We start from the raw sequence: 20,726 nt of genomic DNA on the forward strand, positions 1-20,726 counted from the left end.
ACTTTACAGAATTAAAATCGGATTATTTAAGGGGCCTCAGCAATGTTTTAAAATTATAAACAATTTTTTGGCTTATAAACAAATAGCTTTGTTTAGTAATAAAAAAATTAATTTTTAGCAATGCAAATAATTAAAATCGGTATAATTTGAAGAATATAGAATTGCTATTTTATTTTTTAATCAAAAGTTATTCTCGTTCAAAAATTGCAATTTTTCGATTTTTTTAATGTTTCACCGCGTTTATCTCGAAAACTATGCATCCTACGAAAAAACTTTTAAGAACATTTTTTGCTTAGAATAATACCCAAGAAATACAAAAAAATGTTTTATTTTGCGAAAAATCGATGTTATGTAATTCCTTAAGTTCTTTGTTTATAACAATCTTATCGACATCCGGATCAACTGTTACCCAAAAAAATCGTATTCTACGGGTCAAAATACATAAAAAAAAACTTGGGTAAGTCCATCTAAATAAAGGAGCCCGTAGCACCCCCTCCTGGACACAGCACTAATTTGTTTATAAGCCAAAAAATTGTTTATAATTTTAAAACATTGCTGAGGCTGCCTAAATAATCCGATTTCAATTCTGTAAAGTGCATTAGATAGGTGGAGTGCTTCTTTATACGTAAAAAAATTGACAAATCTTTGTATGTTCTAGTTTTTGTTGTGCAAGATTTTAAAAAATTTTAATTTTTTAAAAAAAGTTTTGATTGCAAAATTATTATGCAAAATCTAGTAAGTCTATTTTATTTAAATTTCGTGGACGGTTTTAGCACATTGCAAAAATTTTCTAAGCGAATTAGGAAGGTTCCAAGTGTAACCTAAGTGATGGAAAAACATTGAATAAGGACAGGCTTGTTTTGCCCCCTTATTTTATATGTATTGCTATTTTGCAGCAAAAGGGTGTTAAATTAAGACATTTTTAACCAATCGTATCTGATACAAAATTTAATTATCTTTGTTTTATTCCTGTCCGACTTTGTTCCAAAATGGATCGTTTTAAAGTTATAAGCAAAGAAAGTAGAAAAAAAACGAAATTTTTTAAAATTTTTAAATATTTTATTTTTTTTAATAATGCTCCGAGCATATTTGAGAAGGAGCATAAGTCAATTAATATTAAAGAAGTTATCACCTAACTTTATCCGCAAAAATCCGAAAGCCACCTCTCACATCCACCTAAAAACAGATCCTTCCTGGTCTATAATGGCAGTAGAAGAAAAACGAAAAAAGAAAAACGTTTTTCTACGTAAAACGAAGAAAAACGTTTAATTCGGTATGGACATGTTAGAAGGGTATATCGTACAAGGTGGATATCAAAGATTACGGATTGGAGCCCAAAAGAAAAGAGAAGAAGAGGAAGACCCAGGCCCGCCGAGAGGGCGGTACAGCCGGTACATTTTACCGGGGCCCAGCGATGTAAGGGGCCCGGCGTCGACCAGACCAAAGACGTAATTTTTCCTGTTTTTTTTGCTCTTCGCTTTATGTCCATAATACGTTTAATTAATCCTCGGCTATATTTAACATGACCTTTAGTTGATTTGGTGTAAAATTTAAACAGCAATAAATCACAGAAGTCAAATGCTGTAGTGCAGTCAGATAACTATGGATATGGAGATTAAAAATATATCTATAGGGCTTCTAGAACATTTACAAAAAATCAGAAATTGATTAAAGAATATAAAGGGTCAGAATCTAAAGGAATCAGGTCTTCCATTGTTGAAGAATCTAAATTAGTTACCAGCATTTATGGAATAAATCCAGAATTTACATAAAATAAAGAAAAACGGCGCAAGAAGTCTGTGCGATTTTTTGATGATTATGCCTGGGCCTAGTAGTGATGCGACTGATAATTTTGAGCCCGACGCAATATTTCACTGTGAACTATTTAATATTGTCAAATAATAAGCAATTTAACCAGAATATTTAATGCGGCAAATGAAATTCATTCGCTATTTAACATTTTGTGGACATTCCGAGATGACGACGCCGAGAATATTAAGAAAAAAATTGATATATTGCGCGAGTTTTATAAAGAAGACATCAGTGAAGAATTGATAAATGAAATTTTTCATTTGAGAGCGATATATACAAGGATAATATTGGTAAATCTCAATTTTCTCCAATCTTCTTCTTTACGTGCCATCTCCGCAACGAAGGTTGGCAATCATCATTGCTATTCTAACTTTTGACATTACAGCCTGAAAGAGTTCATTTGAGCTGGATCCAAACCATTCTGAGATTTCTCTACCAGGACATTTTTCTTGTACCTATGAATCTTTCCCTGCAATGTCTCCAATAGATTTACTTAATAAAATTAAACATCTCAAAATATATTCATTATTTCCGAACGTCGTTATTGCGTTAAAAATATTTTGCACATTGCCTGTGACAGTCACAGAAGCGAAAAGATCCTTTAGTTTTCTTTCCCGCATAAAGAATGCTGTGATATCAACAATGAAACAGGATTGTTTAACTCGCCTATCAACGTGATGCATTGAGAATGATTTGGTAAAATCATGCGATTTTTCGAAAGTTATAGACATCTTTTCCAATCAGAAAACTCGAAAAGCACCTGTATTATAAATATTTTCGCTATTATAAATATAATCAAAATTTAATAAAATTTATATTTGAAATGTTTCTTATTACATATTTTTACAATTATTGATAATGTTATTTCTATAAATTGATAATTTTATTAAATTATTGATAATTAAATTGATAATTTTATTTCTATAAAAGTTGAACAATTTTTTTCGTTCTTCACTTTTTGTCGGGGCCCGCTCGTCACTTCTTGCCAGGGCCCGCTCATCCCTCTCGGCGACCCTGGGTAGACGCCGAAGATCATGGAGGGATGAAGTGGACGAGGCCATGGAAAGAGGAGACCTTAGAGACGGAGAATGGGAAAACAGAAACGACTGGAGACGTTGGTTGAAAGAATCAAGGCGGCGACAGCTGTAAAAATCCTTATATAGATAGATATACTCTATTTTCTTTTAATATAATAAACTGACACTTAAGGTCTGTCGAACAATTAGCCAATACAGCATTGTCTTGTTTTCTCGAAAGTTACATCCAGAAAATCTTTTGAATATTTTGAAAGCTCAGCCATGTGATATTTTACATAGACGTGGCAGCAGCAAATACAGACAAAAAATATACCACACCTTCAGGCACGTAGCCAAAGGGGGGTCCATGGGGTCCGGACCCCTCCCAAAACTGTCTCGGCTTTGGTACCAAATCAGCAAGTTTATCCCCAAGTTATTATTATTAGTTTTGAAAAAGTAAACGAAATTATTATTATTTTTTATTAGGATTATTTATTTTTATTCAGTATACGTTTCAACATATCCAGTTTAAAAATCAGATTTACCACGAGGAAAAGTATTCTATCAACATTTTAAATTCTTTTACCTGGACTTGCCTCTACAGAAAAAGCAAAATTGCTAAGAAATTTGTCTGCCTATTACTCCCACGACATTTCTCTTACAGCAATAAAAGCTGAATATATGTTATGGTATAACTGTAACATAATATCATCTTTGGAACCAAAATCCAAAAGTCTCCGCGTAATGAACATTGTAATAAAGATTTTTTTCCAAAAATTTACAAATTCCTTACAATTTTGACAACTATCCCTGTCACAACGGCCAGTGTAAAACGTTCGTTCTCAACAATGAATCGAGTAAAAACTTCACCCGGAAACAAGATGGGAAACGAAAGCGAAAGACTCATTTTATTGGCTCTTTGGTCCGTTCATTGGAATGTTGAGTTAAAGCCAAGTACATTTTTTATCAAATAACCAAAAATTACTGGGTCGACAACTGAATAGCAGACCAGATGTACTCTTTTCTATGGAATCCTATATTTCGTTATACATAGTAGTCTCTAACATCATCATATACTTCTTTAGCCCATTTCTATCCAGCTTTGGACATAGGTCTTCACCAAATCTTTCCATATAATCTGTCCTTGGCTGCGCTTTTCCAGTAAGTTCCTGTAGCTTATACAATATCGTCCTTTCATCGCATCTGAGGTCTTCCTCTTCCTCTTCTTCCTATCACTGCCTCCAGTTTTGTATTGTAGCATTCGATCTTTTATCTTCCTGTCTCGCATTGTGACCCGCAAATCTCCACTTTAACCCTGTTATATGTGATGACTAACATCATCAGAGACGCTAAAATTATATTAAAGATACAATTGTGAAATTAGGTGAAATTTGAAAAATTTTACCGTCTAATCTAACAAAAAATTTGAGTTGTAATAAATAATCATTTCGTTGTGAATAGAAACAAGAGCAATCTTATTTTAGTTAGTTCAGAGAGCGACAAAAGTGCTCTAACTAGTTTCGACTCTTGTTAGAGTCTCTTCAGAGAACACATATTTGATTGTCTCTGAACCACTAAAATTCTGACTGTCAGCCTCTACCCACGCACGAAAGATTATGATGATATGGATGCCGTGGTGGCATCTGCTAAAGACGAATGAAAGTTTTATTTTTTATATTAACAATATTAAAAATAAAACTTTATCAGAACTAATATTCTGGTTACACCTTTCGTGGCTTCTAAAATTTGCAAGCCAACGAATCGCCGGAGTAAAGAGGGAGATCTATCAAGTTGCATCCAGCACGGCAAAATTCAAACAAAGATATCGTTCCTCAGAATATAATAAAAATAATAAATAATCATTTCGTTGTGAATCGAAACAAGAGCAGTATTATTTTAGTTAGTTCAGAAAGCGCCAAAATTTGAGTTGTGTTTGAACCCCCCTCAAGTACATTTCTTGGCTACGTGCCTGCACACCTTTTATAAAGGATTTTTCAATTAAAATTGTTTGCGATTGATGGTATACAGCCAGCTACAGAAAAATTCTTTCCTTGTGGATTTAGCAAGTTTTTTTATTTAATATTTCTGAGCAATATTATTTGTGTTCATCTTTAAAGGATGTGTAGGTATTTGTGCTTTGTGGATTTTTCAAAAAAAAAAAACATTAGACAGTGTTAATCATGAACAATTAATAGATATTCTGCGAAAGACAATAGCCCAATAAATGACCGTTTTGGAGTGTAATTTTCAGGGGCAACTCCGAATTTCATGAAAATTTGGATTTAGGTTCTACTTACACTCCACTTCAAAGTTGAATTTGTGCCGTTGGTTGCTTTTACTTGGGGGGTGACAGGCACCCCTTCTCGGGGGGTGAAAAACGCATGTTTAAAATAACCCCGGAAATGGGTAACTGACAGATTATAAGCAACTTTCGTTCTATAAAGTTTTTTACGTAATTTAAAACTTTTTGAGTTATTCGCGATTAAAAATATTGATTTTTCGACAAAAAAAACTACGTTTTCAGACAGTTTTTCGCCAATAAATCAAAAAATAAATATTTTATCGAAAAAATATTCTTAGCAAAAGTGTAGCTTATAAAAAAAGGAAAAAAACGGTGTATCAGTAAAGTCTATAAATTGAGTAAAAGCAAAGTAGTAGCTCATGAAAAGTACGTTCTTATTCGTCTAATTCCAAATCGAATAATTCAACACGAAATGACCGAAAAATTAAGCAATTTTCGGAAAAGGTTTATTTATATTTTTAAAGTATCTAAAAAAAGCTTTATATTTGTTTTTTACAAAAAATTCTAGCTCAAAAATAAACGAGTTACACTGAAAAAAAAAGTTGGTCCCTTTTTTTGGTAAAAAAAATCGTGAAGTCTCCTTCTATTTAGCACCCTAAATAAAATTAATGGTTACCGCTTTACATTTATTTTAACTGTATGTGTATTGTTTATATGATCTGGAAGTTTGATTGGTTTAAAGTGCTTATTTAAAAAAAATAGTTTTATAGTAAAAAAAATTTTCACTAGTAATACCACTAGAGGTCAAATTATTTCCGGAAATTTTTTTGAGATCATGAATATTTTGAAAATTTCCCGAGTCGCAGACGAGGGAAATTTTCTAAAAATATTCATGATCAAAAAAAAATTTCCGGATATTAATTTGACTTCGCGTGGTATTCGGTAAGAAAATTCCACACCAAATTTGCATTTGAAAATCCAAAGCTGCATGAACAGATTAATAGCGCGCCATAGCTTTGTCAGCAATTATTTAGGCTTTCAAATTCGTAATTTCTACTCATTGTAGTTGCATGGGAATACCATTTCAAGATAGAAAATAGTATATTCTTCAATTTTACATAAGTTTTGAGTAACTACAAGTGATAGAAAATGAATCAAAACTAAATTATGTAAACAAATAAAAACCAGTCTGTCAAAAATGTTCTGTTATTGTAAACGTCAAAAAATTTCCACTATAATTCGCTGTTGGGTACCCCACGAGCAAAAAATTTCCGATAAAATACCTCCGTTGCCAGGGCCGGCGATAACGGGCCTGCAAGGGATGCACTGCAGGCGGGCGCCCCTGTTTGGGGGGCGCCAAATTGAGCTTTTTTCTGCTGGTGCTATACAAAATACTAATTTAAAAGAAACCGAAGGGCGCCTATGCTACTTTTGCAGGCGGGCGCCTTATACCCTAGCGCCGGTACTGTCCGTTGCCATGGTGATCTGTCAAAATAACGTATTTTGATTGGTTCAAAATTACAGGTGTGGAATTTTCTAAAAAATTTTGAAAAATTTCCTTTTTTCAAAATAACTTAAAAAGTATTATTGATAAGAAAAATCTTAAAGAGTAAAAAAAATAAAGGTTTTGCTATTATAAATATGCTAGTTTCATTTTGTTTTTCCGTGAGACAAAAATTGGTTAAGATATGGCTGTTCAAAATTTGCATACACTCCTTGATAGTGACCCGTTCAAGGTTTTTCAACTATAACCCTTTCAAAAATAAGCACTTTAAACCGGCGAGACTGACAGATCATATAAAAGATAGATAAGTAAGTAAATTGTTTGTAAAGCTGTAGCGATTATTTTCATTTGGGGAACTAAACACAGGGAGATTTTTATGATTTTTTTACCAAAAAAAAAAGAGGGCCAACTTTATTTTGAGCGTAGCTCGCTTATTTTTAATGTTAGAAACTTTTATGAACAACTAAAATAAAGCTTTTTAAAAACACTTTAAAAATATTTAAATGGGTTTTTTCCCGAAAAGTGCTTAATTTTTCGGTGATTTCACCTTGAAATATTCGATTTGAAATTAGACGAATAAGAACGTATTTTTCATGAGCTACAACTTTGTTTTTACTCGATTGAAATACTTTACTGATACATCATTTTTTTAAATTATTTATAAGCTACACTTTTGCTAAAAATATTTTTTTCGATCAGATATTTACTTTTTGAGTTATTTGCGAAAAACCGTCTGAAAACGTAGTTTTTTTGTCGAAAAATAAACATTTTCAATCGCAAATAACTCGAAAAGTATTGACTAACACAAAAAACCCTATAGAACAAAAAATGCTTAAAATCAGTCAATTTATCCATTTCCGGTCTTATCTTGAACCTATATTTTTTCACCCCCGAGGAGGGGTAATTGTCACCCCCAAGTAAAAGCAACCAACGGCACAATTTCAACTTTGAAGAGGAGAGTAAGTAGAACCTAAATCCAAATTTTCATGCAATTCGGAGTTGCCCCTAAAAATTACACGGTATCGCCGTATTCCTCGTTCATTTACTGGGCTAAAGTATTGACGACAAGGATTTTCAGATTGTGGCAAACCTATACTGGGGTCAAACAGCAAGAGCAAAAATTGGCAATGACCTTACTGAAAGTGTGGAGATAAAAAAAGTGTCCTGCAGGGGGTATTCCGGGGAAATATTTTAAAAAATTTATGGAAAATGCAAATGAGCGCATAAAAATAAAATTGATGAATTACAACAGGCAATCGAAAAGGTTAATTTAGTTAGTGAGGAATACCATCTGAGTCTCAACTTCAAGAAGACAAAATGAATTCTGATAAGCAAAAACAACAATCTGCTCGACAGTTACGTATAAACAACATACTAGTTGACCATGTACAATCTTATGTATGCCTTAGCACCAACGTAAATAAAAAATGGGAACAGGCCACAGAAATTAAGGCAAGAATAGAACAAGCTAGAGCAGCATTTAAGAATGTGAAAAAGCTCCTTATATAATATACCCCCACTTAGTTTACTGATACAATGTGCTAGAGAGAAAGATCATCATCAACAGCTATTCCATCCGTCGTCGGATGTAAGCCTACCTTAAGGTGTGTCCAGGGGCGTGCGGTCCATGGAAGCAAGGGAAGCATTGCTTCCCTTGGTTTCCGTAGGTAATACTAATACCGTACCAACTGAGTAACAGATAATTTAAAAAAAATTGAACAAACACATAAGCAGAAGCAGGATTTTAAGTTGCATACGAGAATATTTAATTATGTAATACAAGCAGTAAGTAATAAGAAAAGACAAACGTATTTTACTCTATTTTTGTCATACAGGAAATAACAAAGCAATGAAATACTCTAAAAGCAGCGCTGCATGCTGCATTTATAGCTTTCGTTCCGTACGCGGACCCATAGGCCATGATTGTATTTCTACGTTGGTATTCGGAGTCATGTCGGCAGATAATCTGATTTCAAATTTGCTTCTCCTCAGCCTATGTAAAAATCACCGGGGTTATACACGCAGAGTGGCGAGTTCAAATTTCGGGCATATCTTCGCTTATAAGCAATTTTGTCAACTGCATACAAGGAGCTGTTTTCGTGAATTTAAATGGGATTTACCAGCATTTGACAACGACGGGCTTCCTCGACTGATTTTGTGGAATTATGAAGATTTATTTTATTTAATTATTTATATAAATAAACATAATATAATTATTTATATTATAAATACAAAAATATTTATATAAATGTAGGATTGTAAGAACGGGATAAGGGTCTCACACATATGGACGTTGGCCCAGATGTGCAGAACGAATTGGGGATTACGGCGACGGTAGCGGACTACTTTTAACTTTATAGTTTTAGATAAAAGGCATTATATTTAATTTCGATTCAGGTTTTACTCACTCGAGTACTAGGAAGCAGATTTGTTGATCTTTGCCTCGGTGAATTGATATGTTATGGAGTGCAACTATGTAGACTCCCCATGTCTCTACATTCATCACCCTTTTCCTTGCAATTTTTAGAAGGATGGGGAATAGGTATAAGAGAGAATCTGCTTCCGAACCAAGAAATCCAAAGATTTTATTATTTTTAACATTTATTTGTTTAAAGATGGAGTCTTTTGGGTTTCGACAGTTTGTTAAAAGAGGTCGCTATAGCGTCTAAATGTTAATTATATTTTGTAATTGATATGAATGGCAAAGATATTTATTTTTCGATTCAGAGCATCATTGCATATGCTTTCCTGACGAGAACAAAAGAGTTCGAAATGGTCCATGCCTTTTATCTACCCACGGTTTTACTCACGTATTGAGTACTAGGAAGCAGATTTGTTGATCTTTGCCTCGGTGAATTGATATGTTGTGGAGTGCAACTATGTAGACTCCCCATGTCTCTACTTTCATCACCCTTTTCCTTGCAATTTTTAGAAGGATGGGGAATAGGTATAAGAGAAAATCTGCTTCCGAACCAAGAAATCCAAAGATTTTATTATTTTTAACATTTATTTGTTTAAAGATGGAGTCTTTTGGGTTGCGACAGTTTGTTTATAGTTTTAGTTTATTGGAAAAAGACGGCGGCGGGTCGGTACATACTTTGAACCAATTTTAATTGGGTCCTTTCACAGGAAAAAAGAGATTAGCCTAAGAGGGTTTGTTTTAGCGTAGGGAACGAGAACGAATACATTTAGTCGATTTCAACATCATAAACGCGACGGACGTGTTGTTAGGGATAGTAAGACGTAAAAAGACGAATTAGACGGGTATTATATTGATTAGACGCAAATTATTTATAAATACATTTCTTTTTTTTTTTGTAAGAATAAGAACACGTAAGATTTTAGTCGCATTTACACAAGCACTTTTACATTTCGTCAATTTAATAGTATCAATAATTTAGTTATCTATTTTATTAATTAAAACTGTTAAACATCAAACGGACTTTTATTACGATTGTCTTTAAAGAAAACCTACATAAATATATGTATTAGGGTTTTGGAGAATGGCGAAAATGTGAAAAGTGGGATACAGAAACCATAAATAGCTCGAGAGGATTTTTGGAGTTTTTTAACTTTGCTTTTTTTCAGAAATATTTACATTCTCAGATAATTTATTTAATGTATTGCAATGCAAGATAAACGAGATTGGTTTCTGTGTAAAAAAAATTAGCGAATTTAAAGATGCTATTAACAAAAAGAGAGAGATGACTTTGAAAAATGTTGGAATAATATGATGGAAAGAAGTTTTGAGCCTAAAAGGAAAGGCATACGCACTGATAATGTTGGAGATGTCCAATAGTGCTACCGCCGACTATTATAGTCTATAATACTAACGGATATAACCGTCGGTCTTGACGGTCCAGATAGCTGAGGCGCAGTCGATCGACAAGTTTAGTGGATTTGCGATTTGCGATCGCTGCTGGTTCGAGCCTCAGCTAGCCACCAAGGGTTTTCTAGTTGAGTGTGTTGGTCATTTGGTTGTCTATCTTTATACAGGGTGTTTGGTAAAGAATGGGCCATAGCTTAACCTTAGATTCCTGTAAGAGGCTGTAAATTTGTCGGACAAGAGATCCACAATCTTTAGTAATTAATTATCAAAATTGAAAATATTGAAAATTAAGAGTTTTGTAACAACAAAACTGTACTGCGTTAGAATGACATCTTGCGGGTGTCAGACTAGACGATCTCGACTCTTTTTTGATTAAAATTAAAAAGTTTAGGCGTGGGGCGTGCTGAAACGCGTCCAATCTGCACTCTGAAAATTTTCAGAAAGTGGTAGACTCGATCAAACGAAACAATTAAAACCATTTTTAAGACTTTTGTAATCATTTTTGAAAAAGAACGATGTACTGTGGACTATTATCTATATTTGTTTGCGTGAGGGTATTATCAGACAATTAAACGCATTTTTAATTTTATAATCTGTATTTCAGCAATAGAAAATATATATTTTTCAATAAAATTTGTTAGTTTTTAAACAAACTTACAAAAAAAAATATTAAACACCTATAAAACATCGTATTAAAATTATCAAATAAGTACATCGTGACTCACGATGTATTTGATAAAGTAACAAAGATAGTCCCTGAGTACCATCTATATAACATAAATATAGCTACATCACTCATTATGGCCAATATTATTGATTGTTTTATTCATTATTGATTGATTATACGAATCAAGAACTGAGAAGGAACAATGGTCTCAACACTTGTCTTCGCGTTAGTTGGACTTATTTCAACCGTGAATGGATTGGATAATGGACTTGCCCGTAAGCCGCCAATGGGCTGGATGCATTGGCAAAGATTTAGGTGTCTGACAAATTGTAAACTATATCCAGATGAATGTATAAGGTTAGTACTACATATTTGATAAGTCAAAGATTTTTGTGCAATTCTCAAAGGTGTGTTGAATAAAATAGCATCATCATCAAGAAATAAGAGCGTACCGGAAAAGCTAGATCCGCCTTCAATCGGATGCTGGCCTTCTTTAAGAGACACAATCTCTCCCTTTGTATAAAAGCAAGTAGTGTTACGGTAATAAAAAATTGTTGTTACGAAAGAAGAAATTTACTACTCAAAACTGGACAATTTAAAAGCTCCGGCTATAAAACTGAAAGTTTACTGAGTACTCTTACATCTCCAAGGGGAGTATACTCTTAGGGAAATTGCTTCTTCCTCAAGAGGTTCAAAAGAATCCATTCACCAATAAATATTCTTCAAGGGCGCCAGGTATTCAATTATTAAAAAAGATTGTACCCCGAGGATACCATCAAGGTACTTAAAATTGACTAAATCTCTACTCTAAACCAAAACTCAAAAAGAATATTTATGGTTCCTGGATCCCTATTGAACAAATACGTCCAGGGCTAGATAAAAAAAAACAAATATCTTCATAGAAAATTAACACTATATTTATTAAGAAATAAAAATATCCTTTTGACTATAAGTATATGAATTCCTGAATGGAAAACGAAATATTTATATAAAAAGTGTTAAATAATTTAATATGAAATTTACAAATACTAATGACAAGTAATCTAACCAAAAACGTAAAAATCTTTCAATATATTAACAAGGTAATTACAAGGTTGATTGGTACAAATCTATATTGAACCTTTGAATTGCTTATAACAACCAGACAAAAAATTATAAATATGATTATTTCATTCATAGGAGATTCTGACCAATAGAAAGCTACAGAAATCTGAATTAAATCGATAATTTTTGATAATTGCCCGTCGTTAAGTATATTACGTCAGATGCCCTTCGTTGCTACGAAAAAATACATTCAGTGACATTAATGACAATTAATGTTTTAAAAATTATAAAAGTGATGACTTTCAATCGTCAAATATTTATAAAAACTTTGTGTTTAATTGTACTAATTTGTACTTACATAAATAAATTACAATAGAATTTTGGTTTTGAACAGTTTTATTCATGAAATAATCGCAACAAATTGCACTCGAACTCTAAAATTAATATAGAATTTTAGAGCTCTTGTGCAATTACTACTGATTATTTCATTCATAGGAGTTTCTGACCAATAGAAAGCTACCTAAATATGAATTAAATCGATAATTTTTGATAACACTGCGGTAACGGTTCCGGTGAAACGCCACGTCAATACTGGGGCGCCTACCTAGGCCAAGTACCACCTCAACCCGGTGCATCTCTGCCATTGAGCTATTCTTAATTCAATACGTTAAGTATAACTGATCCTATGATTCTCCTCCTCGTCTTAAATACGCTCTCTGTGCCATTTCTCCTTCGGTTTCGTCTAGTGGGGTATGAAGAGGGGATGCGTCAACACGGATACTCCTTCGATCATCTACGGTCAACCGGGCCATCGCCCGCTATGGCATCATATCATTGCACTATCATGCACAGTACAGAGATGAGAGAGACCTGTACCGAAGAAGACCTAATTTTACTAAATGACAGGGTTATCTATGCAGCCAACCATTGGAAGCACAAAATTTATAGTTGTTGGTGTTCCGAACACGGAAAGTGAATAAGTAGCTACATTCATAGGTTCTACGCTGCTGGTACCAATTGACAACTCACCAGATATCTTGAAACCTTCCAAAAATATTTCAATTTTCCTATTAGATATTCAAATTCTAATTCAAAGATTACGGATTGAAGCCCAATAGGAAAGAGAAGAAGAGGTAGACCCCGAAGATCATGGAGGGATAAAGTGGACGAGGCCATGGAAAGACGAGATCTTAGAGACGGAGAATGGCAGAACAGAAACGACTGGAGACGTTGGCTGAAAGAAGGAAGGCGGCTACAGCCGACAGCTTATTATTTAGATAGATATTCAAATTCTGATTGTTTATATTTTCAGTGAAAAATTGTTCCGAGACATGGCCGATCGTATGTCATCGGATGGGTATCTTGCTGCTGGCTATGAATACATTATGATCGACGATTGTTGGTCTTCCAAAGAGAGAGATAGTAAAGGAAGATTGGTTCCTGATCCTGATAGATTCCCAAGTGGCATCAAAAATTTATCAGACTACGTAAGTAATATGTTATTTATTATAATTTTTATGTAAGAAAATGAGATTTGGCCAGTTTTCTTGTTATCATTACCAATTATCCTTTACAATGAGGCAAAAAAAGAAAATTTTATTGATATACTTATACAATAACCACCTTTACCGATGGCACGGCAGTTATGGCAAGTAGGAGATAACCATGAAGGAACTGTGGAAAAATTTCAAACGTGTATTGATCAAATTGTCACCTGGACTAAGAGATAGCGCGTAAAGTTAAATGAGAACAAATCTATACATGTCAACTCACAAAGAAAAATATAAATACATGTATACCTGTTTGAATGAACAATGCTTAGATTCCATATGCCAACACAACAAAATACCTGGACGACCTCGACGTGAGGCTCCGCTGGAAAGCTCACATAAAAAAGATACTAGCAGAGCTTGGCATTAAGTACAAAAAGATGTCCTGGTTGCTAGGTCGAAGTTCAAAGTTAACCACGTATGACAAGCTGCTTCTATGGAAGCAAACACTAAAGTCTATCTGGACCTACGGCATACAACTTTGCGGATGTGCCAGTAAAAGGAACACTGAAGTTATACAGCGATTCCAAAACAACGTACGATATCCATCGAGACTTTTAAATGGACACTGTTAACTAAACCACTTAAAAAATTGCCAGTGGTTACGAACAGCGGCTACTTAAACATGTCGTGAACGTCGAGGCTATCCAGCTTCTGGACAACACGGATATACACTCTGGGCCAAAATTAACCGCCCACCCTAAAAATGAGTCATTTTTGATGTCTCATATTTCCTAAATCTGTTGTCCGATTTAAGAGATTTTTTTATTATATTATAGCCCTATTCTTTAACAATATCGCTGTCGTAGTATTGTTGGTTAACAGTTTAATTTTTATTGTATACCGTGTGTACGAATCAAACTGTGTTTTTTTCTCGAAGTTCGCATCACCCTGTTCGCATCATATACTGTGGAACATTCTAGCACTTATAAAATACTGAAATTAAAACCTGACTATAGCCTCATGTTTTCTCAATATTATGTTTTTTGATTCATTGGCGTATGTTGGACCATAAAGAAGTTAGGTACTTTAACAACTAGCCATGTTTTTCATCAATACAGGGTGTTTTTAAATAAGTATGGCTAAACTAATGGGTAATCTGCATGACAAAATAATGACAGTTTCGTTTCCGAGATAGAGGGTGTTGAAATTTTTCTTACAAACTGACGATTTATTTATTGCTTTAAAACCGGTTGAGATATGCAAATGCAATTTGGTGGGTTTTAAGAGGTAGTTATTGCACATTTTTTGACATACAATTAAGAATTTAAAATTCACCATTAGCGCGCATAGAGGTAATATGACGGCTTATATTACCCGTATGCGCGCCAGTGGTGAATATAAAATTCTTAATTGTACGTCAAAAAATGTGCAATAACTACGTCTTAAAACCCACCAAAGTTCATTTGCATATTTCAACCGGTTTTAAAGCAAAAATTTCGACCCCCCCCTCTATCTCAGAAACGAAGCATTTGCGGACATACGTTTATAAAGCAAACTGTCATTATTATTTAATGCAGAATTGACCCTTAAAGTTTGCCATACTTATTTAAAAACGCTGTGTATTGATGAAAAACATGGCTAGTTGTTAAAGTACCTAACTTTTTTTATGATCTAACATACACGAATTAATCAAAAAACGGAATGTTGAGAAAACATGAGGCTATAGTTGGATTTTAATTTCAGTATTTTATAAATGCTAGAATATTCCACAGGGTGATGCGAACTTTAAGAAAAAAACACAGTTTGATTCGTACACCCGGTATACAATGAAAATTAACCTGTTTAGCAACAATATTATTACAGCGATATTGTTAAAGAATAAGATTATAAAAAAAATAACTTAAATCGGACAACAGGTTTAGGAAATATAACACACCAAAAATGACCCATTTCTAAGGTGGGCGGTTAATTTTGGCCCAGGGTGTAGTTAGAAGGTTCAAAAGAATAAAGCCCTTGAGTTAGTAAATTAAGTGATACTGACCTGGAACTGGGGGACAGAAAAGATATACTTATGGAGAACTTACGGGCAGTGGCGGCCCGTGAGGTAGTGCCATAGAGCCATGGCACTACCTTGCTAACTATGCAGAAACATATTTTTTATCTTCAAACTTTTTAATTCCTGTTAATTTTTTTGTGTGTATTTCTTTTGATCTTCATAAATTATATAAAATATGGCAACTATGGGCGTAGTACAATCCCTGCCGACAGCGGAGAGTATTCGACAGGAGAATCTCATTCGTGCCGAAGTCTGTACTGGCACGATTAAAGAGAGAAAGATTTTACGAGCATTCTATGTAAGTGGCAGAGAAAGAGTTATATTGGACTATTAGTATACCTTAAAATTAGAATCTCTGTGCCAGGCACGAGGGTATGAAGCCAGGTCTATTTATTTTGAGTTTCTTTACGTGCTGGTTTGTCGCTTTTATTACGTATATTTTTTGTTAAAAAGTTTTTGTATTTATACTTAACTTTTAGTGCATCATGATCGTGGGTATTTTGATAATATTTTGATTATTTCTCAAGTTTAATTTGTTAATTGACAATGAAGATTAGTTAGTATCTTAAAAAAATTTTTGGTGGTTTTTCGCTAGAAAAAAAAACTACAAATGTTATAAGGTGTTGTGGAGCTTTCGAGTTAGCTTTAAGAGGTCACGACTCACGACGAAAAAGAAAATTCAGAAAATAGAGGCATATTTAAGGAGCTGGTCAATTTTAGCGCCGAATTAGACAACGACTTAAAAGTTCATATTATTCAAAGTACCAGATCTTTCAAAGGTCTACCTTCTCCGGACATTTAGTTGCTTCTAATTTATTTATGTCGGAGAACTTTTCTGCGTATAAGCATCAGTTTTTCGAATCATTTCTTAATGAAACATGGAGACAATTTTAATTTTTAAGCAAAACTCGGTTTAAAACTGAATTAGAAGTAGGTACTGTATTAGCGTAATTAGCGAGACGAATTAAGTACTACCTCTGGGGCTGTTTCGGTATCAGTTTTATTGTAGAGGGAAGGTTTAAAAAGCACATTTGAAGAAACTATTAAACTTTTAAGTATTTTAGTTACCATTCCTATATCAACATCTGAAGCAGAACGCTGTTTTTCGATGTTAAAACATAGTGCTTTAGGTATGCTATCTGCAGAAAAGCATTTTGTAAATTGTATTGATAATTTTAATTATAAAGTCATTGAAAACTTTGCAACCAAAAAATAGAAGAATGAACTTCATATATCGTAAACTTTAAAAGTGACATTACAAAAATTTGTGCATGTGTGTGAATAATGAAATAGTATTATTTTTATAAATTGGTAAATAGAGACTAAATCGTAATAACAATTTTCTAGCACTATCACTATCAGCAGTAAATGCTGGTAGTAGGTTAAAAGGTTTTTATTATTAATTAATTTACGGAACGGTTTTGATCAATGTTGGACAATTGCTTGGCACCTCAGATCAATAAACTTAAGATACATAGGATAAAAGTATCCGCGCATATTTTTTTTAGTTTTTGTTGTCAGTATACCTTTTTTTGACAATATCGTGAATCCGTCACTAAAAATTTTGGCGGCTGTCCGAATTCTGGCACTACCTTCTTAAAGTGGCCTACGAGCCGCCACTGCTTACGGGGGACAGCAAACAAATTATACGGACATGTAAGATGGTGGAAATACTAATAAAAAAAGAATGTGTGTGTACTTTGTACGCACAAAAGAAGATATTCTTCTATTATAGGTAATTTAAACGAAGTAAATATACTTAAAAGGTTATTTGTACTTATTTTATTTAAAAATCAAACTAACTTTCTTATCTACCACTTTCAAAAAAGAAGAATATCTTCAAAAATTATATAATAATATAGTACTTACAATCATAAAATCTATAAAAAAAAAATAAAAAAATAATAACTTGCTTGGGGCTCGAACTCACTTCACTTCTACCGCGCTGTACAAAAGCTGACGGCATGCCGCGGCATTTCAAACTAGACCACATCCGCGTGTACGTCATATGGGAATATACTCAAACTAAACGTTTACACCATAAATTTATATGAATTTAATAAAATCATTAGTTTGATTTTTGTCGAAATAAAATACAACAAAGTATAGTGTAAGAAACCAACATATGAGATAAAGATTTTTAGAAAGTTTGTTCGTAATCAGATTATGTAAATTAAAGCATTGCCTACTAATAGGTAACTACATTATTTTGTTTACATTTTCCTAATAGATAGGTATTGAAACTATTAGGTATTTCCAACTGAAACATTTAAAATTACGTACCTGCGGCTTTTCAAAACTATTTAAAAACTCACTATAATTATAAATTTTATTTTATTGAAGTTATACTTCTTTACGGGCGTAATGACGGTGAAATTTTATATGGAAAACCTAGCGACCGGGCGCATGCGCATTATAACTTTGTTCTGATTGGATGTTCAAATGACATGACAAAAATTATCCAATATGGCAGCTGTGGGACTGTGGTTTGGTTATAATGTATGCTTGTTGCGTTTTAAAATTTGTAGGAAGAGAAACAACAAACAAAAAGTTAGTTAATTGTTATACTGCCTTTTTAAATAGTTTTCATATTATATTTTTGGACTTATTTACATAGAAGAGATGATTGTTGCATGCCAATGTGAAAGCTCATCAAACTGTGACTAATGAGTGCCGCAGATCTCGCTTATTCAAAGCTAAAGAATCTTTCACTGGTAAGTGTTTTATAAATAGTTGATCAAATTTTGTTATGATATTTGAACATAGCCACTTTGCACGACGCAAGTGATTGCGAAATTTATTAGTCGTTATACGGGCTCCGATACCTACCTTGAACCTACCAAAATACATAAGTAGTATGTAATACTTTTATTTACATCATTTGATTACCATCAAAATTTCTATCAATATTCACCTAATATATTGTTTTCTTACTATATGTTTTGGAGTATTTTTTCAATTCTAAATCATTACAATTTAAAATCAAAATAATTTGATTTACATAAGTTAAAAATGTCAAAAGGTTAATCTGTTTAGTTAGACGATCTTCGCACACAATGACAAGCTGTCTCTGTGGCGAAGTTTTAATGCCAGTGAATCCCAATACAACGGAAATACCAGCCGCGTGGTAAGTTGGTTCGAATCCCAATAGAAACTTTTATTTTTTTATTTTTTTTATACATTTTATGATTGTAAGTATATTTATTATATAATTTTATTTTCAGAAAATACGTATTTAGTTAAAAAATTTTCCGACAATTAATGTTCAGAAATCATTTGTGGCATTTTTAATAAGTTTGTGTGTGTTTTATTTTTTTATTATTTTAATTTTTGGCACTGTTTTAATAAAAATGTTTGAGAAGTAGTAAGTATAAATTAATTTAATATTTAAATAAAATATAAATAAAAAGTATATTAATTTCGTTTATAATCATATAATCATATAATAGAAGTATAACTTCTTACGTGCGTACAAAGTACACACACATTCTTTTTTTCTGTCCACACATCAATAAAAACTAATATTATACAATATTTTTGTTTACCATAATCTCCATATTGAACAATTATTGACAGATCATTTCAAAATTTCAACACCCAATCAGAGCCCGTATAACCACTAATACCATACTGTCGGTGTGCGCATGCGCGTGGTAAATCAAATTTTACCCTCAATAGATTCGCCGCTAAAGAAGAATATCTTCAATAATATTATTCAATTTAATGTTTTAGATACACAGTAAAGGTCTTAAATTTGGAATTTACGCTGATTATGGAACCTTAACATGTGCTGGTTATCCCGGTAGTAAAGATTACCTTAAAGTTGATGCTGATAGATTTGCAGAATGGAAAGTAGATTACTTAAAGTTTGATGGGTGCAAGTCAAATTGGAAATTTATCGATAAAGGTAAATAATGAATAGATTTAGTGTTAAACATTAGTTTTTAGTGCTCTATTCTTTTTTTACTCTCTATACTTTTCGATCTCACATTTCCTTTTTCGTGTTTCCCTAATCCTATTTTTCCTATATCTTCTCTTCATCGTATCTTTAGTTTGATTGTCAGAGCCCAGATTCCTTGGATGCTAATCCCATGAATTAGATCATTAACGACTATATTCCATAATGTTGGTGACAATACACATACACCCCCTTGGTTGCTCCAAGTTGCTCTCTGATTTTAGCACCTTAATACGTATCTGCGGATATTATTCTGCTCGGAAGTATCAGAATACTCCACTTACATACTGTGTTGTTGATTGTCTTCCTCGCCAGTGTACTATTACTCTAGGCTAATTAGCAAAATACAAGGAAAAGTTATTTACCAGCAATTTTATTGCTGGAATCGAATCTTATTATTCTATGTATTAATAATATAGATATTCAAAGTCCGCAGATAGTGTGCTACTTTTTTTATAAACAAAATGGCACCCGCAAATCGTGTTTTTTTCAATTTTTGCTCTATAACTCCAAAGATTTTAACTTTAGACCAAAAACACCCAAATAAAAATTCACCGCAATTAAATTCTGCATAGAGACGTGTTTTTTCCGATTTACTTCGACGAAAACTTTCCCCGGAAAAAGCGGGTTTTTCCAACAAAATCTTTAATTTTCAACTAAACTTTTAGATAAGTAGTTGTTAATAAATAATTAAATAACTTGGTAGCGTGAAAGCCCTTTCCGTATATATTATAATTACAGAAGTCTATGGAAATTGAATGAACAGTTTAGCAACAATTAAAATGTTAATTATAAATTTACGGTCGTTATAATAACGACAATAATTATGATGCATAAGAATAACTATGATTTTTTCATAAAAAGATACTATACCTATCTAATGTACTCTACAGAATTGAAATTGGACTATTTAAGCGGCCTCAGGAATATTTTAAAATTATAAACAATTTTTTGGTTTATAAACAAATAGAATATCTCGGGAAATATTAAACTAAATTAAATTGTGAAAACGGTCTTCGAAAGAAAGCGGCAGGATGCTTCTTTTAAAAGAAAAAACGGTTAATTATGACGAGTGGTTCCTGAGATACAACCAGTCAAATTTGAC

At 33.0% G+C, this 20,726-nt stretch overlaps 1 protein-coding gene across 1 annotated transcript in view; it reads left to right on the forward strand.

Annotated features, from left to right (window-relative positions):
- Positions 1-11,200: 11,200 nt before the first annotated feature.
- Positions 11,201-20,726, forward strand: part of LOC114324562 (alpha-N-acetylgalactosaminidase-like) — a 28,896-nt gene continuing 19,370 nt past the window's right edge. The window contains exons 1-3 of the mRNA XM_050657837.1: positions 11,201-11,427; positions 13,427-13,601; positions 19,396-19,570. Coding sequence (XP_050513794.1) covers positions 11,273-11,427; positions 13,427-13,601; positions 19,396-19,570 — 505 coding nt within the window. The 5' untranslated portion in view covers positions 11,201-11,272. The remainder of the gene's footprint in view (positions 11,428-13,426; positions 13,602-19,395; positions 19,571-20,726) is intronic.

This window comes from Diabrotica virgifera, chromosome 8 (genome assembly GCF_917563875.1).
Source record: "Diabrotica virgifera virgifera chromosome 8, PGI_DIABVI_V3a".
Classification (NCBI taxonomy): Eukaryota; Metazoa; Arthropoda; class Insecta; order Coleoptera; family Chrysomelidae; genus Diabrotica; species Diabrotica virgifera.